The sequence below is a fragment of the Sciurus carolinensis genome, chromosome 3, assembly GCF_902686445.1.
Source record: "Sciurus carolinensis chromosome 3, mSciCar1.2, whole genome shotgun sequence".
Taxonomy (NCBI): domain Eukaryota; kingdom Metazoa; phylum Chordata; class Mammalia; order Rodentia; family Sciuridae; genus Sciurus; species Sciurus carolinensis.
Window position 1 is genome coordinate 116,408,465 of NC_062215.1, and position 25,218 is coordinate 116,433,682.

The 25,218-nt window shown below is 32.7% G+C and overlaps 1 protein-coding gene across 1 annotated transcript in view; it reads right to left on the bottom strand.

The window, feature by feature from the left end:
- Positions 1-13,070: 13,070 nt before the first annotated feature.
- Scn7a (sodium voltage-gated channel alpha subunit 7) overlaps positions 13,071-25,218 on the bottom strand; it is a 79,585-nt gene continuing 67,437 nt past the window's right edge. Inside the window, 9 exon segments of the mRNA XM_047546499.1 lie at positions 13,071-15,152; positions 15,155-16,156; positions 18,721-18,991; positions 19,306-19,410; positions 20,102-20,239; positions 20,668-20,721; positions 21,299-21,577; positions 23,407-23,514; positions 24,980-25,153. Coding sequence (XP_047402455.1) covers positions 15,091-15,152; positions 15,155-16,156; positions 18,721-18,991; positions 19,306-19,410; positions 20,102-20,239; positions 20,668-20,721; positions 21,299-21,577; positions 23,407-23,514; positions 24,980-25,153 — 2,193 coding nt within the window. The 3' untranslated portion in view covers positions 13,071-15,090.

Consider the following 25,218-nt stretch of genomic DNA (forward strand, 5'->3'; position numbering starts at 1 on the left):
TGAACTTATATCATTACTGAGTGACAGAAACTCCAACTCCACTAAGCAAAGGATATCAATGCAGGGAAGAGTGAAATGTGATTGGAAATGCAATCTATCACCTAAGTGTTTTTGAAAGTCATCCTAATTCCATTCTGGAACAAGATGGGGCACAAATAAATATCTATACGAATGTAAGCTTTTGCAGACTTAAGGAGGAACCATTTCATATGTTTTTCCTTAGAAATATTAAAGTGTAGCATCTGATTACGTAAGTTTCAATCTTATCTAGGTATATACTAGGTAATAATAATAATACCAATCCAAAGATGTTCTTTGAAGGGTTATAATGCAACTAAACATAAAGCACTTACCATAGTGCCAGGCTTACAGGAATCGTTCAATAAGTGATTGCTATATGATTAGTTACTGGAGATGTGTGATAGCAGTAGTAGAATTTATAGCATTATGCATAAAATGGATTTTTTTGGGTATTAGGAATTGAACCTACTGAGCTACATCCACAGCCTTTATTATTTTTTATTTTGAGACAGAGTCTCACTAAATTGCATAGGGCCTTGCTTGGTTGTTGAAGCTGGCCTTGAATTTGTGATCCTCTTGCTTCAGCCTCCCTAGTCACTGAGATTACAGGTTTGAGTCACTAAGTCCAGCACATAACATGACTTTTATAAATGTTATACTACTTTCAGTACTAAATTGTTCAATATAAATGTGCTAACACATTTTTAAAGTCTGGCTTGCTAGTTTTGCTTGATAATTTCATTGATAAAATGTATTCCAAAAATACATTCTGGGGTAGATGTACCCCAGAATATTTGTCAGAGTAGAATTTGCTCTAAGAAAGTGAAATATCCTGCTCTTTATTAAACTTCTGAGTAAAGTATTAATCTATGATAACCCCTTTAGTAGGTACTAATTCAAAATAATCATTAGTTCAACAAGAACTACTTGAGATCCATCTCATTATTTGGAAAACATTACTTCAGAGGCACTCCTTCACTTAGATATATTTGATGGCTCAGTCAAAGAACATCAAATGCTTATGAAGTCAAAATTTTCCTGAATTATAATGTAGGTCATTGAAGGGTTTGTGAGCAATCACTACTCAGAACACTGTGTCTAATATATATGCCGAAGTTACTCTTTTCCATTATGAAACTATATTATATAAATGAGTAAAAATGAAAGAAAATAAGGAGGAAGAAAGGAAAGAAGATACAGAGAGTACAGAATGAGCTGAGAGAAGCTAAAAGGGGAAGTAGAAAGTATGGAAGGAAGTAAATAAGGAAAGATTACTACTATTCTTTGTATCTGGGAAATTAATCTTGTTTATTTATTTGTTACCCATTATGTCTTTGCTATATGTGGAGCATTCCTCTTCTACATAAATTTTAGGATCCAATGCCTTAGTTTCAATAACAGAAGTCATGTAAAAATGTCATTAATTATAGATATGTTAATTTTAGTAGATGTCACTTACTTTTGATATTGACAATATCAGCATAGCTATCCACTTATTATTTTTTTAAATGGACATAATATTGCTTAAAAATTTTTCCAGAGGAAAGACTGAGTATTTTCTCTTTCAGGTCTATTTGTGTCTTTTTTTTCTCTTTTTTTCCTTGCTATGCTGGGGATCAAACCCAAGGTTTTGTGCATGCTAGGCAAACATTCTACCACTAAGCTACATACCCAGCCACAACTCAGTAACATCTGGAACACGACAAAACGTTTACCACTTTCATTCAGCAGAGTTAGGGAAGTTTCATCCATAGCAATCAAGCAAGAGAAAGAAATAAAGGATATCTTACTTGGAAAAGAATAATTTAAGCTGACTCCACTAAAAGCTATTAGAATTAATAAATAAATTCAGAAAAGTTGCAAGACAAAAAAACCAACAAAAATCAGTAGTGTTGCTCTATGCCAGTAGTGAATTATCTAAAAAAGGAATTAAGAAAACAATCTGATTTACAATAGCTACAAAAAAATGCATAGTAATAAAATTAAGTAAAGAGGTAAAAGATCTCTACCATGAAAATCATACAAGATTGATGAAAGTAATTGAAGAGAACACAAAAAAGTGGAAAGACACCCCATGTTCCTAGATTGGAAAAATCAATATTGGTAAAATGTCCATATTACCCAAATGGATTTACAGACTCAATGCAATCTCTATCAAAATTCCAACAACAGTTTTTATAGAACTAGAAAAAACACACCTGTAATCCCAACCACTTGGGAGGCAGTGGCAGGAGGATTTCAAGTTCGAGGCCAGCCTCAACAACTTAATGAGGCCCTAAGCAACTTTAGCAAGACTCTGTCTTAAAATAAAAATAGAAATAATTGGGGACTTGGTTCAGTACTGAAGTGCCCTTGAGTTCAATTTCCAGTTAAAAGAAAATTTTAAAGAAAATATGATATAATGGGGTACTATTTGGCTTTAAAAAGAATGAAATCCCATGGGTAGAATTGGATATCATTATGTTACATTAAATAGGCCAGGCACAGAAAGACAGGGGCCACATGAACTCATCAATACGTGCAATGTAAAAAAGTTGATTTGAGAGTGGAATAATGGTTACCAAAGATGGGGGAAAGTAGGAGTGGAGAAATGTTGATCATTGGGTCTGACTTATAATTAGATATGAGCAAGAAGTTCTGATGTGCTATTTGCATAATAGGGTGACCATAGATAATAATACATTTAAAAAACCTAAAAATATGCATATATATTAAAATATAATATGATATTGTGTTAATATATAATTTTTATATTTTTATATATCAGTTAATAAATAATGTTCTTCCTCATTTTAAAACTAGAATTATTACTAGTCATTTCATGAATCATATCTATTTGGATATTTCTGGTTATTATTGACCTCTCATTTATTATAACTTCTCTGAATGCTCTCTCATATATTCTGGTAATTTTGTCATCTAGAAGCAACAATTTTACTTTACATATAACACATTATTCCACTCTCCTTTTTCATAAATTAAGACCTCTGATGAAATGATGATTCACACAAAACGATAGTAACAATTATTTGATCATTTAAAAAATAGACCTGTTGCTCTGAGGTTGGTATTATTTATTTAAGGTTGGTTTGTGTATAACACGTAGGAGACTTCTAGTTTGTTTGTAAATAAATGTTAATATTTTATCTTTCAATAGAAAAATGTATTTTTTTGAATATATAATTGTCATGAACAACACTGATAGCCATTCTGAAGTGGAGCTGTCTTTGTATATTTAAGATACATCTTATTTGATTGGGATCCCTTTTTCTGAAATATATTTAAATTTAAATTTTTATTATTTATGTAATAATTTACCTTAATACCTATATATAGGAGTTTTTTCTCTTGTATTTTCTTTGATTTGTCAGTTTCAAGTAGATATCATATAATGAGTGGGGGAAGTTTTTCTTGGACAGTTACATAGAAATTTTATTTTTAAAACTATAAACCACCTGGCTCTGACCACGTCTTTTCATCACAGATAGCTTTCAGATTGTCATTTTTATTTATTTAATGATTTCAAATCCATTCAGATTTCTCTATTTATTAATTTGTACATTCATGTTGGGTGTATGTGTGTGTTTGTGTGTATTTTTAGATTGGTTGTTTAATTCATCAATTAAGATGTATTAATACCAAATTCTTCCTAACATGTATTATTCCTCCTTAAAAACCACATTTCATTTTTATTATGTCCAATTCTATTATCGTTTTATATTTCATTGATTCTCCTCTTATGCATGTAATTTTTGCTGTTTTCTTTGTATTTATTTTATCTTGGTCTTTTAAACTAAATACAAAATGCATTAATTTGTTACATATACATATATAATATGTATATGTTTATTAATATATGTATCTATTTTGATATTTTATCATATACATATTTATTTTAAATAATTAGCAATATTTAAAGTTATATTCTTAGATTTAGAATAATATTTTCATATATCTAATGCTGTACATTCCCTCCTATGGCTTCAGGTCATTGATCTCTTCCTCAGTGTTTAATCTGCTTTGGAACTCATTGATTTTATTTTTCATTTCAATTGACTTTAGTTTTATCTCTAGGATTTCCATTTGGATACGTAGAATATTTTCAAATCGTCTCCTTATTATATTCCTCTGTTCCTTTACCTCTTTGTCCACAGTTATACTTTTAATGTTCATTTTAATGTCCTAGTCATCTTATCTCATAATTTACATAATAACTGAAACTGTCTCCTTTATGTTTAGTTAAAAGTCATATTTACAGTTTCTTCCTTACCTGAATGAAGTTTTTGATCAGATAATGGACAGTGTTAATTTGACATTATTCAGCATTGTATTTTATGTTTTATTAAATTCCTTAAATATGATATGGATTTAAGTTATTTTCAGATTAGTATAATCTTTCTGATGCTTGTACTGAAGAGTATTGAAGTCAAGTCCAGAGCAGCCTGTGATACAGGACGAAGACCTGTAAATTGAGTTGTCTCAGGTTCCCTTCTGTTGTTTCAATTATGTGCTATCTATTGTTCAATATCTAAAAATATTTCTGTCATACATTTTATCCACTATTCTAGTTATTATGAGATGGCAATTTCCACAGCAGTTAATCCTTCATAAATGGAAACAAAAGACACTGACTTTATATTAAAATAGCTTTAAATAATTCCTATTTCCCCAATGATTGTATACCATACAAATGACAGTTTTGAATTTATTTTTTCTCTTTTCTATTAGCATATTTAGTCATTATGCACTAAGCCAACAAAGATGAGCAGGGAATAACTAAGTGGAAAACATAACTGGAGCAGAGTAATGATATAAATAAAATGTTTTGTAGGTATTCAGCAACATAGAATCTCCATAGCATATAGATGAATGACAATTACTCATATCAAAGAGAAAACAAAATAAGTCTTACAAGTAGTATTATGTAAGATGTTTGATAACTTAATAGTCACTCAGGTAAAACATTATAAAATAAAGCTACATATACTGACAGCTCTGCAATGCAGCCTTACAAATGCCCATAAGTGCTTTTTATTTAATAATTCATGGCATAGTTGGATTGTATACCACATTTCCATTTCTTATTGAAGATTGGTTTAATAGTCAAAAGGCTTAGACCTGACCATGGGGGCTCTCCAGCTTCCCCCCACCAACATCAGAAACTGGGTTTAGAAAGCTATGCTGATAATTCTGGCTAATTGAGGTGAATGCACAGAGAATAAAATATTGTAAATTTGAAGTGCAGGCTGTGATTGGGAAAATGGGCCCATTATTCTTTTTTATCTAAAATAATAAAAAGGTAATGTGATCATACTGGAGATTAATGATAGCTATTCCAGGAAGCTGCTTGTAGCCTCTTGACACTTCTTGTCATTGGTGTTAAGAAAATGGACCAGAGTGGATTCATATCCTCCAAACTGTTCCATCAGTGTCTCATCAGCACTGAACACTCTCTCATCAGGACTTACCAATGACAAGGTGGCTTCACGAGAGCTGTTTCTTACATATTCTGCAGTGGAAGAATTGCTCTGGATTTTCACAACTGAAGTTTTATAATGTTTTACATTTCTGTTTAGTGTTACACTTCTAGTTGTCTGATGTACATCAATTTTCTGTAGAAAATAATGCAGGTCAATGCAAGATAATGCACATGCAATCAATGCCTTGCAAGGCTTTTAATCACACTTTCTTCCTGTATAGATCAATTGCTAATGAAGGTATCCAATTACTTTCCTCAGAGTGTATTTGGGGATAGCATTAAGTGAAGAGAGCTTGATATGGTCACCTGTTTATAACTGTTGATTATTTATGAGGCAATTCCTGTGTACCTCAAATGCTGCTGCAGCAGAGATCCCCAGCAGACCTTGGTTCATTTTGCTTATATTGCAATGTAGTGGAATTTTTGTGTACACTGTAGAAAGCATTGTAAGGAGACAGCAATATATTTAATAATTTAAGGTTCAGGAGAAAAACAGACATCTTAAGGAATCTATCTTTGCCACTTTTCTGTGGACATAAAAGAAAAATAACCTATCTCTTTTACTTAAACTGATGTTGCTATATGGAGTCTTGCTTGTCCTAAATATGTCAACACTTTACCTGGATATAAAGAAGTTTCATTCAGTTGAAAGAAAAAATACTTTCTTTGGCTAGATTCATCAAGTATGATTGATAGAGCAATTAAAAAAACATTTATTCAAATAGCTAACCAAGGTAGCTCCTTCATTTACTGAAACAGCATGATATACTCAATGATCAAAAGCAGTCTTACTTCACACTGTACTGTTTTCTAGGTTCATAATAATTCCCTTACAATTAAGTTGTATGGAATCTTAGATTTATACTAAGTAAAAAGGGAAAGTCAAGGTAGGGTTAGAAACTATTGTGTATATTATCCATAGTTTTAGTAAAGAGTTAATTAAAATGGGATAGTATATTAGATAGTGTTATGTTTTAAATATGAGGTGTTCCCTCAAAAGCTGAAGTGTGAGACAATGCAAGAAAGTTTTGAGGTGAAATAAAAGGGTTATGAGAGCCTTATCCTGATTGGTGCTTTGATTCACTGATACGTATTAACTAGGCAGTAACTGTAGGCAGATAGGACATGGCTGGAGGAGGTAGGTCACTGGGAGTGTGCCTTTGGGGTTTATATTTTGTCCCTGGCGAGTGGAGCTCTCACTCTGCTTTCTGGTGGATATGTTCTCAGCTACTTTCTTCTGCCATATTCTTCCACCATGATGCTCTGTCTCCTGACATTTGCGGCATTAAGGATGGAACTAGAAATCATGTTGAGTGAAATAAGTCAGGCAGAGAAAGACACGTACTGCATGATCACACTCAAACTGTGGGATTTTAAAAAGCTTATCTCATGGAAGGAGAGAGTAGAATGGTAAGTACTAGAGACTGGGAGAGTAGAAGAGAAGAGTGGATGAGGAGAGCTTTGGCAACAGGTACAAAGAGAAACTATTGAGGCAACCTGTGTGAGTAAACCTGGAGGAGCTCAGGGACAGGGGAGGAGAGGGGAGTGCAGCACTGGAATGGCAAAAGGAAGATATTAAGTGCCTCTGGAAATTTCTATTCACAAATACACTAATCAGCATAATTTCATTTATTTCTAGATCTATGTTGTCTAAAAGAACTTTTTTGAGATAATAGAAATCTCATAAATTTGGGCTATCAATGAATTAGGCTTTACAGAGAGATTTATTGAATACTAGAAGTATGACTATTAGGACTTAGAAACAGAATTTTAAAATTTTATTTACTTTATTTAATTTGCTTATTAATTTTCATTTGAATAGCTACATACATCTACCAGTGAGGATCTAGATAATTGCCTCTTAATGATTAGTATATATTAAAATTGCCTGGAGGTAATACCATATATCTATGCCTCATCACATAGTTTCAGATTCTGGGTGGTTTCATTTCTGAGATGTTTCCAGACATGTAACAATTAACAATTTAAAAAATTAAAGACAGAGAAGAATCTCGAATGTAGTCAAAAAAAGATGATACATTATCTACTGAGGAATATCAATTTGAGACCAATGAACTTCTCATCTGAAGTCATGGAGGCCAGGAAAGGGACAAAATATATTTCAAATGTTGAAAGAAATGAACTGTCAATCATAAATTCTAGATCTGGTGAATTTATCTGACAGGAACAGAAGGAAAATCAAAACATTCTCAGAGGAAATAAAGAATTTGTTACTAGCAGATACAGTGCTTAAAGATTGGCTAGACAAAAGCCTTTAAACAGAAAAAAGTGAATAGAGGAAGGAATTAAGGAACATCAGGAAGAAAAAGCAATAATGCAAAAAGCAGAAATATGGGTATTTATGATTGGTTTTATAAACCATAATTGACGATTGGAACAAAAGTTATAGCACCATCAGATTCCAAAGATGATGATGATATTTTATACATGGGGAAGATAAAAATATATGAAAGGGAGCAGTTTACACATTTCATGCAAAATGCTGATCCCAGTAAACTTGTAATTCATGGATAAGTAGATACAATCAATAGAGAGAAATAGATTAGTAGATATTATAACACTCAAAACAACAAAACTACCACTAGAAAAATATACAAAAACATAACACTTAAAAACTGTATAAAGTAAATCAACATTAAATCTTAAAATGTGTTTCAATATATTTAGGAAGGTAAAAGAAAAAAGGATTGAAAGGAAAAGTAACAAACATCAATGGCAAATTTAAGTACTAACAGATCAATAATTAAATGTAAATGGTCTAAATATACCAATAAAAAGTGGATAAAAACCAAATTCTAACTAAAGACTTTTTACAATAAACTTCCTTCAAATGCAATAGCATATGTAGGTTGAAAGTAAAACAGTAAAAACAAAAAGATGTACCACACAAAACAAAAAGCAGCATTGGCTGTATTCCCATCTGATGAAGTAGATTTCGGTAATACAGTAGCAACCAAGAAGAACAATACATACTATAAAAAGCAACCTAGGGCTGGGGAGATAGCTCAGTTTGTAGAGTGTCTGCCTCGCAAGCACAAGGCCCTGGGTTCAATCCCCAGCACAGCGAGAAAAAAAAAAAAAGCAACCTAAAAAGTTATACATCAAACAATGGAACTTTAAGATGAAGCAAAATCTGATAGTGCTGAAAGGAGCAGCAGAGCAATTCATAATGATAGCTGGAAGCTTCAATAGCTCCTTCTGAGCATCTGATAGAACCCTTGGCCAAATATCAGCAGGGAGACAGCTGGTGTGAACAGCACAGTGAGTGAACAGGCTCTAACTTGCATATATGTTCACTCCGCCAAACCACAGCAGCATACACGTTTTCTACAAACGTCCACGGAGCAGTGACCAAGAGGAATTGTATCCTGGGCCATAGAACAAGCCTCAGTACTCTTAACAAGAATTGAAACTGTACATAAGGTGTTCTTTGGAGACAATGGATTTAAAATATAAATCAATAGCAAAAAACAACTGGAAAATTTCTAAACATAGCAATGAAACAACAAACAAAAATAACGCATGGGTAAAAGATAATACCTTAAAAATAGTAAAAATACGTAGAACAGAATGAAAATAAATATGTATCAAAATATGTCAGATGCAACTAAAATAGAGTTATTAAGAAAATTTAAAGCATTAATACATAAGATATGAGGAAATGTCTCAAATGAGTAATCTAATTCCCCATCTCACAGAATTAGAAAACGAAAAACAAAATAAACACAAAACAAGAATAAAGAAGGAAATACATTAGCATAAATCAATAAAATTGAAAAAAGGAAACAATAGGGTAAACCAATGAAACTAAAAAATGTTTTTAAAAAAATTGAATAAAGTTGATAAACCTCTAAATAAAAGTGAATACATCCCATATCAACTGACCAGAAGATTCAATATTGCTAATGAGGCAATAATCCCCCAAAGATCTTTAAATTCAAAGTGAGTCCTATCAAAATCCCAGGTTACCTCTTTGCAGAAATTAACAAGCTGATCATAAATTGATATGGAAACATGAGGGCCATAGAATAGCCTAGATTATCTTGAAAATAGGAGACCAAGACTGGAGGACACAAACTTTCTTATTTCTAAACCTATTACACAGCTTCTGTAATCAAAACAGTTTGGCACTGGCATAAGGATAGACATAGAGGTCAAGGGAATAGATAGTTCAAAAATAAACTCTGTGTTCATGGTCAACAGAATTTCAAAAAGAATGCCAAGACAACTGAATGACGAACGAACAGTCTTCAATTTATGGTGTCAGGACCACTGGATAACCATACACGTAAGTGTAATCTTAGACTCCTTCCTCAAACTTTACATGCCAAAAATTAATTGAAAAGCATAAACCTAAATGTAAGGATTAAAACAGTTACACTCTCCAAAGAAAACAGGAGTAAATAATTGTGAACTTGGATTAGGCAAGTTTCTTAAATAAAATACTAAAATCATATGCAAAAGTTGGACTTCATCAAAATTTAAAAATTAATGTATTAAAAGACACAAGAAAGAGTACACGACACATTGCAGGCAAATATTTGCAAATCTGACATCTAATATGTATATACTGTATGAAAAACAATGATAGAAAGACAAAAAACTAAATTTAAAATGGGCAAAGAATTTGTGTAGACATTTCTCCAAAGCAGATATATAGATGAAGAGTAACATGAAAATGCGGTCAATATCATTAGCCACAAGGGAAATGCAAACAAAACTATAATGAGATATGGCACATTCATAGCATGGTTACAAACAAAATATAGATTGCAAGTGTTGGCAAGGATGGGGAAAATTGGAACTTTCATAATTTCTCCTAGGAATGTAAAATGGTGCAGCTACTTTGACAAGCAGAACAGAAATTTTCAAGTAATTAAATGCAGTGCTACTGATTCCACTTTTACGTGTGCAGCAAGGAGATTTGAAAACATGCTTTCATACAAAACTTGTGCTGTAATGTTCATAGTAGCATTATTCATCATAACCCCATGTGGAAACCACCCAAATGTCCACTGAGTGATGAATGAATAAACAAAATAATGTATGCTATGACTACACAGAATAATATTATTCAACAGTAAAAAAGTATTGGCTTTGACATGGATGAAGTTTGAAATATTATGCTAAACGAAAGCAGCCAGTCACAAAAAGAAATCACATATTGTGTGATTCCACACATGTAAGCCATCTCTAATAGGTAAATCTATAGAGATAAAGTAAATTAATGGTTGCCTAGGGTTGGGGGCAGGGTGGAATTAGGGGTGACTGTCAACAGTGATGAAAATATTCTAAATGTAGTTTAAGGTGATGCCTGTGCAACTCTGTTATATTCTAAAAATCATTTAATCATGCACTTTATGGGGAGAATTTTGTTGTTAATATAAATTATTCTCAAAAATATTTCTTAAAAAGTGGTTGACTGCCAATATGGGCAGTCCAACATGTAAGATAAATCTTGGTTGGTGTCTGAGAGAACACACTTAAAGTGTACTTTTGGGTATCTCAACCTTCATGTTCTTGAGTTTTCAACTTTTTTTCTCTCATATGAATACACCCTAACTTCCAGGGTTACCCTCTCTGACCGTGAGTGCTTTTTGCATGAACCTACAAAAAGAGAGATGTGATTTTTATTAACAGTTTTTTAAACCTCTGTATTTGCTAGTATTTCAACTTCGAATTGAAATTCAACTTCATTATGTTCCCTGAAAACATCCCATCCTTTAAAGAACTCAGTTCACGTCCTAGCTTTCCCGTGAAGTTCAGTAAGACTTTCTACTACCTTCTTGTGATGATTTCCATTATAGGTAGGAATTAAACAAATTGTTCCAATATATTTTACCTGTCACAGTAAAAAAAGAACCTTTTAAGGAAAGGGGCAATTTCCTTTATCTCTGAATTGGTGTGCTGAATTCCTAGGAGATGCTCAAAAGATTTTTATGAAAAGAAGAAAGGGAAAGAGAAAAGGAAGGATAGTTATGGAATTTTGCAAGAACTTGAATTCTGAACATATAGATCAACTGAACACTTTTCACCTGGCCTAGACTAGTATTCAGGAATACAGTGGTGGTGGGCCAACTGGATGGTTAATGGAAACTAGGACTGGAGTTGAGAGAAAATTCTATGAGCTCAGATGTGATTTTTAAGTCAATGAAGATAAAGGTTTACATCCAGATAAGGAGATGAATAATGTCTGATCCTGAAAGTTATGGTTCACCTACCGAAGGTGAAACAAATCCCTATTTGTGGATTTAACACTCAATTATTTGATGAAGTTCATTATTGACCATGTAGCTGAGAATGCAGACCCAGTAGAGGGAGGAGAGAATTTAAGAACCAACAGGAAAATTAAGTATGTTTGAGAAGGGATTTGGAGTGCCCAGAGTAATTCTGCTCAAATTTTCTTACTAACCTATGAGGTGCAAGATTCATCTCCTCCTTTTTTCACTCCTCACTCTATCTTCCAGTAGGAAGAACTCTGAGTTGTAATCCCAGGTGTCATCTCCATGGTGGACTCTTTGTAAAAGTCCCTCAGTGTGGAATGAAGTTACTCCTCACTAATTAAGAAAAATCTTCCTTTTTCTTCAGGGCTCCACTTTACTAACTTTATCTCCAATTTCCAATGTAGTACTCACCGTTCCTTCATGTATATGTATTGCAATTCAGACCAATACTAAAAATTACCATTTATTATAACCAGTTGCAGGGTTATGCTTCCCCCTCATAGACAGTTAGCTTTTTAATCTCAGATTTGTCTTTCTATTCGAGTATAAACTCTAAGTTTGTGTTTAGTATCGAGCATTTAATCTAGGTTGGATGAAAAAGACTTCTGTAGTTTTATCCCTTGTGCTTCTCTTCTTTACATTTTAAAATTCCCTTGATCAAAAGGGTTGGGGGAGGAGGGAGAGAGAGAGAGAGAGAGAGAGAGAGAGAGAGAGAGAGAGAGAGAGCGAGCAACCCATTAAATTCTGAAACTAAACTTGATTTTGTGTCCTGGCTTTGTCTCTTACAAGTTTTGTGTCTTATAAAAGCTGTTATAACCTTTCTAAGCCTATTGTTTTTGATTTATAAACTGAGAGTGGTCACTTCTTCATTCATGATAAATTCTTAGCACAAGGCTGGACATAGCTCCCAACTGAGTAAATAAATAATAACTATCACTGTTATCTTTAAAAACATTTCGAGTGTATCATACTTATTAATAAAAAATATATAAAATTTTTTGAAGCAAATTGATAGCTAGCACACCAATAAATTTAATTCAGTATTCTATAAAGTGAATTTTAATAATTTTGAGCTTTAGCTAGTAACATTGAAGTTATGATTTTGGTAAGAGGATTGATTTGTACATCTTGTCAATGTATAGGGGCCGTGGTAAGCGTATTAACATTTACTTTACAAAATTAAGTGTGTTTCAAGGAAACCTAAGTGCTTCTAGTCTTAAATTTTGAGACTGAATAAAATATTTTTATGTAAAGTTTATTTTTTGTGATAGCATAAAAATTGCCAATCTGACTTATCAAATAAAAAACAAACAAACAAATCTTACTGTGGTTAACATATGGTCTTTATTATTTTCTATAGTATGTAAAAAGTAGACTATGTTGTAATATTTTGTTAAAAATAAACCTTTACACAGTTTTTGGAAGGTTACTGGCAAACACAGTTTACAAGTAAAAGCGATAACTTTCAGACTTAAATCAGTTTTTTGGTCTTTGTGGAATTTATAGAAGCAAGTTATAATACAGTGTCAGTTTCTGAAGCAATTTCCATATTAAAGCATCCCAAGAAATGGAAAGCATAAAAACCTCAGTAAAGCACCAGCTGTTGCCATGTTATAAGTCAACACTGATTGCTCTCTGGACCCCATCTTGGGATGGAGAGCAAGAGAAGAAAGGAAAGGAATATATATAGAAAAAATGAACCCTGAAATTACATTTACTTAGGGGTCCCCCCAAAGGCATCTTGGTAAGGTTATTAAATTTCTGAGGAGCAAAAACATAATTGTTAAGGCTCAAGATCATGCATTCATAATAAAATACAATTATCAATATGTAAATAATAGTCATTGTCATACTATATATTTAAAGCTCATTATTTAAGTCAACAGTATACAGATTTTCCTTTTTACTCCGTTAGGGCTTTGTAGGCACACTGAAATCAGCTTTCATACAAATGGGGTAAATATCAGATTCTTGAACTACATGGATGTAAATGACTACTCTTTTATGAATAACTCCAAAACCAAATCTTTCTAACTCTGAGAATAATTTCAATGGTGAAAACTGATGTTTAAAATTCTAAAGTTTCTCAAATATAAAACGTTTTACAGAGTACTTCTGTACATGATGAAATTAAAACAAAACACTTAGAAATGAGTAAGTGAAACTAACTGCATATACTCATGCTATAAAAGGATGACTTACACTCTCATTTCCTAATTCACAGCACTCAGAGTTTGAATGATGATTTCCTTTCTTTAAGCTATAAGGATATAAGTAGAGTGAAAAGCACTTTAGAGTGGTTAGTTTCCCAATTAAGATCAAGACACTGAGAAAAATCCGTACACATACTGGTAGGCTTCAGCTCTTCTAATCCATATTATAGCATGCACTTGCTGAATGGTACATACTCAATGTTATATTAAGGATTAATGGAAAAAATATCAGTTTTATAATAAGGCAGTGCTGAGTTCATTAATGTATTACTTATGATATCATTTTAGTAAGTGTATACTTTAAAAAAAAAGTGTGAGATGAAAATGTAGGCCATAACAGCAGTTTCATGGATGCTTCTTGTTCTATGAATCCATTTTGCTGAAGAGCTGGGGCTTAGGTAGAATTAGCCAAAGAGATGAGAAACCAGGAACTAGAACAATAAACAGCATTAATCCACTACCAGTGTCCGGGCAGAAGGGGGGAAAATAAAGGAAAGGAAAGAAAGAAAACAAGAACAAACAAAAACAGAAGGTAGGGCTTCAGCCAGTCTTTCACAAACATGGATCTAATTAGCTCGAGAGTCTCTGGGATTTATTTCAAAGGCACTTCCTAAATAACTGCACCCTCCTTGACCCAACTGGCATTGGTTTAGGCAAGTTGATGATTTAATTTTGGCCTGTAGGATTTCACTAGTTTTAAAACACCATCCCATATTAAGAAAGTCCTTCCTTACCTGTAACTGAGTCATGGTAGGGTGACTAGAAGCCCATTAAAGCAGAAGTGAAATACACAAGGACACCTCCTTGGCTGCTAATTTTTACCACCACCTGCCTCCATCCTCTAGCATGGGCACACATCTAAGGAGCTATGAGGGGAAAACACTGGTTTGTCAAAAGGTCACTTACCTACTTCCACTGCAGCAATATTTAGGGACTGTCTTTCTTAATAGATTATTTAGATTGAACACATAGAGGTGAAAAAGTGGGTTTGGCATGAAGACTGGGGAACAAAAGCTTAACTTCCACCAAGAGTGAACAATTAATAGCTATCTTTACTCTCTCTGATGTTTAATTCCTTAAGCTTTCAGCATTTGAGGGATATATGAAGAAAGTAAAGAGGTAATAAATGTGATTAGATTTGGCTTTGAATAGTTGATTTTTCCTTAGCTTTGTCAAAATGGACACCTTCTTTGCAGCTTGAACATCTCTGTCACCATCTATTATGTGAACATCCGATGTATTTTTGTCATTTTGCCTCAAGCGGTAATTTTTATAAGCACGCTGAATAATGGTGGCTGAAACTGCCTCTTGTTTTCTTTTTAGAGTAGTTGTAATTGGTTCATACGTGATTTTAAAAGGGTTGGCTAGTACAAACCCTGATTCTACCTCCGAGAGGAGTTTTTCCACCCTCGCATCTTTTCCCATAACTCGTTTAGTAAAAGCAAGTAAGATGTCAAGGCAGTGGATTCTGTCTCCAACAGCCATGGGAAGATCCATAGCAATGAGCTGGCCCTTGTTTGGTTTTGCCATGAAAAGAGGAGGATCAAGAGCAGCTGCAAAGTCTGAAAGTTGGCTGGAGTCTATATACTGTGTCCTATCAGGGTCAAACCTTTTCCACACTTGAAAGAATTTCCTAAAATCATCTTCACTCAAGGTCCTAGCTTTTTTCTTAGAAGCAATACTTAAAAACTCCATGACCACAACAATATACATGTTAACAATGACCAGCCATGATATAAGGATATAACTGACAAAATAGAAAATCCCCACAGAAGGGTTACCACAATCACCTCTAACCTGAGTGCCAGGGTTAATTTTATCAGGATCACAGTCAGACCATTTACTGTGGAAGATTGCATTGAGCATACCATCCCAACCAGCAAATATTGTAACTTGAAAAAGACAGAGCATACTGCTGCCAAATGTTTCAAAGTTGGACACATCATTAATTCCAGCTTCTTTTTTCACATAGGCAAAATTGTACATTCCAAAGATGGCATAGATGAACATGATCAGGAAGATGAAAAGACCAATGTTCAACAATGCTGGGAGAGACAGCATTAAAGGAAACATCAGATTATGGAACACCTTTGGTCCTTTCCCAAGACGCAGGCTGTGGATGATCCGAGAGAGAAGAATCAGTTGAACAAGTGAAGGAGGCACAAGGTAGTATCCTACTGTCATAGGCAGTAACAGTCCTAGGTATGGGAAAAAAGAGAGAAGATGAAATAAAATTGTTCAAATACAAGTGCATTTGGAGGAACAAAAATTATTTTAATTTTAATTGCTTTTTTCTGTATTTTTTTACTCCTTTATTAATCCTTCATGTTAATCAGCATATTAAAAGTTTGGGGATTAGTCATATACTAATGGTGCTAATGATAAGCATTCCTAGGAAAATTTCGAGAAAATTCTCGTGAACTATCATCTTAAGAATTTTATGTATCAAATCTTTCTAGAATCACGGATGATTTGAATTCATGATGTAGGACATTAGTCATGTGTTTTTTTTCTGATTACTTTTGGATCAAGAAAGTTGGTTCAATCCAACCTGCACTGAAGGCTAATAAAGGAATCATGTAGATATGCAAAGATGAAGGACATGATTTCTATTCTCAAATACTCTATAATCTGGTACCAGTTACAGACATTTAAAATAATTATAATGCAAGTTATAAAGACATAATTGATAAATATAATTAGAAAAATGTCTGGCATTCAGATTTCAATTTATTCGTTTGATAAGGAGTATTTGAATCCCAGGAGCTGAAGTGTGAACTGAATAAAGAAGTCTTTCCTTGGTACTTAGGGATGGTTTGCTTTGTGTTGAGGTGGTGCAGGGGAGAATCCTGAACAGTTTCTAAATGAGACATTATGCTTGCTGACAAGAGACATCCTGCCTCACACTGCTGTTAAACTTGGTCATGGCCTCAGATGACCTTCTTCCAGCCACCCCCTCCTCTCTCTGCAGTGTTTTAGAGAATCTTCCACTCTCACCCAAAGTCTCATTTCTCCTCAATCTCCCAAACTCATCTTACGCAGGCAGTATCATTTAATTGTAAACAAATATCTTCACATCCTTACCAGTAAATTTGAAAACTCCTTTTCTTTTCTAAAATCTGACTTTATCCTTATGACATTATTTTCCAGGCACTAATTTCAAGTGCATGTAGCTCATCACCCACCCCTTCTAACTCCATGTTTCTCAGGGAAGAAAGATGGTATAGCATCTTTCTATCTTTGCAGTGAGATTTGCAGACACTTCTCTTTCCCATTATTTTTCAGTTAAAACATAGAATAGATTTATGAAACTCTGGGTCATATCATTCAAGTACACCATTTCTACCATTCCCTGGCTCTGAAATCTACTCAGTGCGCTTCATTTATATTCATTGAAGACTTCAGTAACTGGGTCACTTCTGTTTCACCTCAGAATCTTCTAAAACAACTGGCTCAAAGGTCAGTCTCTGGGTCTCCAACCTTTCCAACTTTTATCATGTTTTTTATCATTTAACTTCAGTAGTAGTCCACATTTATAATCCCGTTCTTGACCCTGGATACCTGACCACCTTGAAATCTCAAACTTAGTTTTCTTTCGGTTATGTTGTTTTTTTCCTGGTTCTCTGATTAAGTGACTTCCACTTCAATCTTACAGTGCTCTTTAGTTCTTTAATTCACCTGTTTTCTTCCTGTTACCCCCTCCTGCCTTTATGTACTCTTCTATCAAGTTTCTTATACTTTTTTCTCAATAAGTAGTTGCATTATTTCACTTATTGACTGAATTTTCTGGAAGTACAACTGGGAAGATTATTTATCTACATTTTCTAACAACAAATACATAGAACAGTGCTTGACACAATAAACTCTTAAATATCGTTCCCACTCTCATGGAGTTTACATTCTCATGAGTGTGTCATGGAGAAATAGACAATAAAGAGACATTTTTTTCTGCCTGAAATATGTTTTTTTTTCTGCCTGAAAACCACTTTGCTTCTACATTCTTTGCTTGACTACCTCCTTATCCATAGGTTTCTATTTGAATTTTACTGTTTTCTCTGACCTCTACTTACTGGTTAGGTACTTCTCCCTGTTATGCTGCTATAGCATCCTGAGCCTTCTTTACCAACCTTAATAGCACAGCATTTAAGTACACTATTCAATTATGTGCAGCCTTTAATAGACTATGAACTATGTGCATGCCTGAATTATACCCATCTTTTTGACCACTGTACTCTGCATATAGGACAATATTTATTCACAAAAGGATAAACAAAAAAGGTTAAATAATTGAGAACTCCAAAGTAAGAGAAAACCAGGAAATAATTCATTAAAACCTAAAATTCTCATGTTTTAAAGTAGTAAACATTTTTTTTTTTTTTTTTTTTTTTTTGCTATTAGAGGAAAGAGAACAACAGTGAGTTTGACAAGTCATATCATTCTAACACATAAATATCCTCAAGTGTCAATCTGGAAAATGAATGCATGTTTTAAACTGAATGTATAATCAAGCATTTATCTGGTGGTTTGTGATATGAAGTCTATGTCACTGGTTCAAGAAATGTGTTCTTCAAGATTTTATACCTGTCAGGCGTGTGCATATGTATGAAAGCAAAACTGTGAGGTTTTACTGTTGTAAATTAAAAAAAAAAAATCCCTACCTCTTTCGCTTAAGAGAACATATCTCTTAAGGTAAGACATTTATTATGAAAGTTTTCTTGAACTGGTATTACTACAAGTGAAATTGTAACAAAGCAAATCTTACCTGTAATGGAGAAAATTACCACCATAAAATCAAAAATGTTCCATATGAATGTGAAATAGTAACAATGGAAAGAGATGAGTTTCAGTATACATTCTATAGTATACAACATAACAAAAATTGAGTTGATCCAGTAGACAGCTGTATCCATTTGTTGACTCTGTTCATCACTTTGGATCATAATGGTTATTGCTTGGACATAGATAAGAACCATGACGATAACATTAAAAACTTGATTTGTTACCAAGTCAAAAATAAAGCCTTGGAACTTGTTCTGTGAATAAAGAAAATAAGTTTAATAATCTTATTAGTAGGATAAATATTCATAGTTTTAGATTCTACAGCTTTCCTCCCAAAATAATTAGGAAAACAAACAAGAGTATAAATTTTTGCCAAACTAAAACTACAGTGTGTAGTCAAAACAATGTACATACAAAAATATGGTCCTTAAAGGTTTTGTTAAGGAATATATTTTACAAATATCATCAAAAGAATTTGTTAATAATTTTGGAAGCACAGTTTCCTTTGTAAAATATAATAAAGTAAATCTTTTTGAAACTTCAAAAAAAGATCTAGACTTTTTCTTACTCCTGGGCGAGGTACTGGTCTATGGGAGTCTTCATACATCAGCCTCTTCAGTTTACGGTATTGTTTCCTCTGTTTCACTGTTATAAAGATATTTGAGCCTCCTTGGTAAAGAAATGAAAGAAAAAGATATTAAAATGACATATAATCCAAATTTTCCCTTATAGAAAATTTGAGAATTATTGATTTAACTTTGCCAAAAGCAATGTAAGGAGCTAAATCATGTTTGAACATTTCCAACTTTGCACAAAAGTACGTATAAAACATAATTCTGGCAATGAGTGATACTGAATAATCTTTTTGTGTATTTCCTGTGTGCAGCCAACCATATTTTTCTCTTTTCATTCTACTGAGGCCTTTCTTCTTTTTAGAAGACTTGCTAAGAATGGCTGAACTCAGTAGATAAAAGGAAAGCTTATTTGTGCCTTTTAATAAGCAAGGATAAAGAGAATTTGCCAAATATCTATTTTCATATGTTTATATGTTGCTTTTATTTATAGATGCTATCAGAAAGTATTTTTATTATTATTCCAAAAGTACCTTGTACTGACTTCTTCATTGCATTGTCTAGGGCTGAGTTGTTTTTGTGTTTCTAGTGCTAATTTCTGAAGCTTGTACAAAATATATAAAGTGAATTATGTTATGCTAATGTAGGAATCAGGAATTGTTATATTTGGTGTATATACCAAATAAAAATGACATTGAGCTTAGCTCAAAACTGATTAAATGAATCAGGGCATTTTTATAAATGTGTTTTTTTTTCAGTCATTGATGAACAATAAAATAATATTATACTTATCTTTATTTTATGCTTGTTGAAATTAGTAATAATAACACTGATCAGCACACTCAGAGGGAGAAATAATCCAAGGATAACGAAGCTGATAAAGTAACAATACATATAGAGGTTGTACTCAAAAACAGGCTGCATATTTACCTAAAATTGAATTTTTAAAAAATTAGTAAAATATTGAAAATATTTTTGAAAATATTTAAATTGGTAAAATTATTAGTAAATTAGTAAAATATTGAAAATATTGAAAACCTGAGATTTATAAAACAATTTATGATAAGAAAATCTAACAATGTTATTCAAGGTAATGTTTTCTCTTTGCTCTCTGGTGAAAAATGCTTTGTTTGTTTATTTGATTGATTTAATTATTGTTTCAAAATATGGCAATCCCTCGAGTGGGCCTCTTGGATCTCAATCATTATGTATATTTCTGCAAGTATTTTGTTGCCCATGAAATACCCAACCTGAAAAAAATTTAATTTCTATAAATTACCACCTGTATCTTGTGCTTGAATTGCAAAAATGACTTTGCTTGAATCTTAAAAATGCCTTTAAGATTAAATGGTACTTACACCAACAGAATCAACTGCTGAATTCATAATGGTGATCCATCCATTAAATGTTGCCTATAAAAAATAAGATTTTTAGTTCTTAGGGAAATCTATGTTTCATGGCAAATAAAAAGTACGATTCAATTTGCTATGAACACTGAAAAAATAGGGAATTGTATGGTAAACAAATACATGTTGCCAAAAGCCAGTTACTGGTAGCTGTTATATATGTGATTTTCTTGAGATAAATAAGAAAGAAATGTCCACAACCTAATATCTGCTAGATACTGGGTTTACTGAGTAGCCATTTCTACAACTACTAAATGGAATAAAAATAACAGTAACTCAAACAGGACCAAAGAATTGTGGTCATGTGACCCAGTCAGTGATGGTGGAAGCAGGTTTGGCCAACACCTGCTATTTCTGTTCAGCACTACCTTCTCTCCACTTCTTCCTCCCAACTGGGCAGGCAACTGTCACCTTTGTCACATCAAAATATAGTATGTCCCATAACACTTAAGCATTAAATAGTTATTGCTAAAATATCTTATAACCAAATGTAATATTAGTCCATATTTTGTCCTTGACATTCAACTTACAATATGGATGAACAAATAATTGATTTTAAAAAAAAGTCAAAAAGTATACTCACTACTTGAAGCAGAGAGAGGAAACCATTTCCAACATTATCAAAGTTCAGTTTTGCATTCTCCCATGGCATGGATTCATTCAACACAAGGTTTTCACATTGACTCCTATTCGTGACTTCAGATACAGGAAACCTTTCCTCACTTGTTGGGTCAATGCATTCATAGAATGTGCCAGCAAATAAGTGTACTCCCATGATACTAAATACCAGCCAGATCATAAGGCAGACCAGAAACACATTCAGAGTGGATAAAGTTGTTTTTATCAAACCTCTCACAACAACCTAGCATAAAAAAATGAACATGCAAACTTTAGATCAGAAATGTGAAATTACTTTAATTTCTCATTACACATATAATTTGTTATAATTACAAAATTCTGCTTGTTTTCCACTGTTTGGTTTAAAATCACAGGTAAATATTACCATATTGTAAACCTCCGTGATATGGTTAATAAAATCTGTTTCATAAGTTATAAACAATAATTACTATTTTAGATTTCTGTTATAGGTATATGATAATTGGAATCTTTCTATATTTGCTTCATAAACTATTTCTTCCCAAACTTTAGTAAATAAAATTCATTTGAGGAATAGATAGATCAGACATAAATCCTGTTATAATCAGGCTTAAGTCCTGTTATAATGAGTCAACCAAAAATTCACATGAATTATAAAAATAATATCAATCACATACTTAGTATATATGTTAAAATATAATTAATGGGAGCTGGGGGTGTAGCTTAGTAGTAGGGCACTTACCTAGCATGTGAGAGGCCCTGAATTCAATCCCCAGAACCAACAAAAAACATACACAAATGCTTATGAGTTACTTATGTGTATATATGTATACACTCATATAAAGATGTTACTATTAAAATGTCTGATTTTTAAAAATATATATTTCAAATTATATTTATTTCTATTTGAATTTCTCACTTCAATTTTGAGGCAAAAATATTTTTTGATCAAGTGCCAAGAATTTAAGTGTTATGGTTTCTTAACAAATGGCAGTTTGAATGTTAAGATAAAGTGTATATATTACAAAGATAATGCAGTGTAAACATAAACATGTTCCTTATTCAGTTCTATCATAGAATTGAAGGTGTAATAGTGGGTATTATTAATCAAGTACGAGACTAATGTTAAGTAATTCACATAAATAAAAATACAAAGCCCATATATATGCAAATATGAAACAAAAGGTACAATTGAAATTTTCTTTAATTTCTGCACACAATTGACCACTGTTTATCTGCATACTTACACTATTCGTGTTGTTCATAGTCTCCATTGATTTTTTTAGGTTGTCATATGGGATTTCTATTACAGGTGCAAAAGATGGAACCCTGGACATTTTATATGAATGAATCTATTAGTTCTATTCACATGGGTTAGAAAAGTCTTTAACATGGAAGTGGGGGAGAGATAGCAAGTATAAATTAATAATTAGTGATGTCTGACTTTTGAAAGTTATTTATTTTAAAATTCAAGCTTTCATTTATTAAATAACTACTTTGTGTGTACAATATTCTCACCTTAAAAATTTAGCTATCAAAGTTTCATTTTCTGACAGTTACATCTTTAAAAATTGAGACAACTTCAATAACATTTACTTTTTTGAGTTAGAAATATGCTGTTTTTAGCTGGGTGTGGTGGTGCACGCCTGTAATCCCAGCAGCTAGGGAGGCTGAGACAGGAGGATTGCAAGTTCAAAGCCAGCCTCAGCAAAAGTGAGGAACTAAGCGACGCAGTGAGACCTTGTATCTAAATAAAATACAAAATAGGGCTGGGGATGTGGCTCAGTGGTGGAGTGCCCCTGAGTTCAATCCCCGGTACCCCACTACAAATACTATTTTTGAAACTATATTTTCCCTCTCAATGGTTATGTCCTGTTGGCTCAACTTTATTAGTTTTCACATCTTATGAGCAATAAGAACCTAAACTCTGAACAACCATAACAAATATACACATTCTCCTCTATTTTCATGCTATAGAATATAAGGTTTTTGTTGTATTGAAATTGATGAAAAGACAACAAAGCCGGTTAATTCACAGAAATTTAGTAATCTCAAACAAAAACCCATATGTCAGTTTAGAAACTTTAGATTTACCTTCATTCTTTCAAATTGAGATAGAACTCTGAGTGCACGAAGGAATTTAATGGAAGTTAGTGGTTTTAGATCTTCCCGAGTTTTGCCTAATAAGCTAAGACAAAACACCTGTAATATTTAAAAAAAGAGTTAATATGACTGTTTTAATTTAAATAATATGTAAAATAAACTTTGCATTTATTATAAAAATGATACAAAACTTGCCAATAAAACTTTGAATAATTTTAATATATATTTCAAAATGCTATTATTGGCAGAATAAATTATAACAAAATAATTGTTAAAATCACTTAAAAATATAAAACAAAATTATTTTCTGTAATGAAGAGCATACAACAATATTGAGTCAGGTGTGGTGGTGCAAGCCTGTAATCCCAGTTGCTGGGGAGGCTGAGGCAGGAGGATGGAGAGTTCAAAGCCAGCCTCAGCAACATTGAGGCACTAAGCAACTGAATGAGACCCTGACTCTAAATAAAATACAAAAAAGGACTGGGGATATGGCTCAGTGGTTGAATGACTCTGAGTTCAATCCCTGGTAGCAAAACAAAACAAACAAACACAAAACTAACAATATTGAGATATTTATGTATTTTATATTCTTTATGATGAAGGAATAGATACATAAGGACATTGTTAAATTTAAAATGAAAGAATCAGTTTTATAATTATTTGTAATACAGTATTTGTATACAATGTATGCATTGAAACAAGATTTGGAATATATTCACATATTCATCTGTGTGTAATTATGATTAATATACACAATAAGATTTCAGAAGTCATGTCTCAAGAAGGATATGAATATTATTAAATCAAAAGTAAATATTACAAAAAGTGAAACTAGGTACTAAAGTGATTTTAAAAGTAAATATGTATGGATAAAAATGATTAAGGATTTGAGAAATATTAATCAAAATTGAGCAAGGTGATAGAGCTAAGATTATAGTTGATTATATCTTCATATTTTCTAAATGTTCAAGCCAGCATAGATGGACATTGTTTAGGCTTTGAAGCATGGGAGTCATTTACATAAGCACAGAGGGATGTGGGCATGTAAGAACAATGGCTAGAAAGCGGGAAGGTGAGTTTTGATATCGTGCAGTTTGAATGGAGCAGAGGGTTAATTTGTAAGAAGTAATTTAAAAAACAGAGGTCAGTTATTGCAAGTCATTAATTGTAGACTGAGGAGCTTCGGCCATTGGCAATAGAATGGGAAGTCATTTTTTTCATTAAACACAAATTTAGAATCTACTGCAGTGATCCTAATGAGAACTTCCAGTTGCTTTAGGGAGCAGATATTTTCAAGATATTGTGCAACAAATCCATTCTGTTAGCAGTGGGTTCATAGGTATTACAATCATCCAGGAGCCTTAGTGCTGAACTTTTAAAATTTTAGAATGATGAGGTAAGGATAGATGTTAAACACTGCAGGTAAAGAAAGACAGGATGTTGGTCACTGAAAATGTACAGAGAGGAAAACAGGAGCTAAAGGGAAGTAAAAGAATGAGAACAGGAAGAGTAAAAATAAGAGTAAATCAAATAGCTTTCAATTTTTTTTCTGTAAAGTACATACAATGACAACCATGAAGTCCAGCTTGTACCATACATTAGAGAAATAGACTTTGAAACCATATGCCATCCACTTTAGAAGCATTTCCAGAATGAAGATGTAAGTGAAGATCATGTCTGCATATTCCAGTAAGATTTTAATAGTCTTTCGTTGATCAATATATATATCTTCAAAAGCCTGTGGGTAAAAAAATTAAGGATTTGCATAGAAAATTTCTAAAACCTCTTTCACATGTAAGGGAA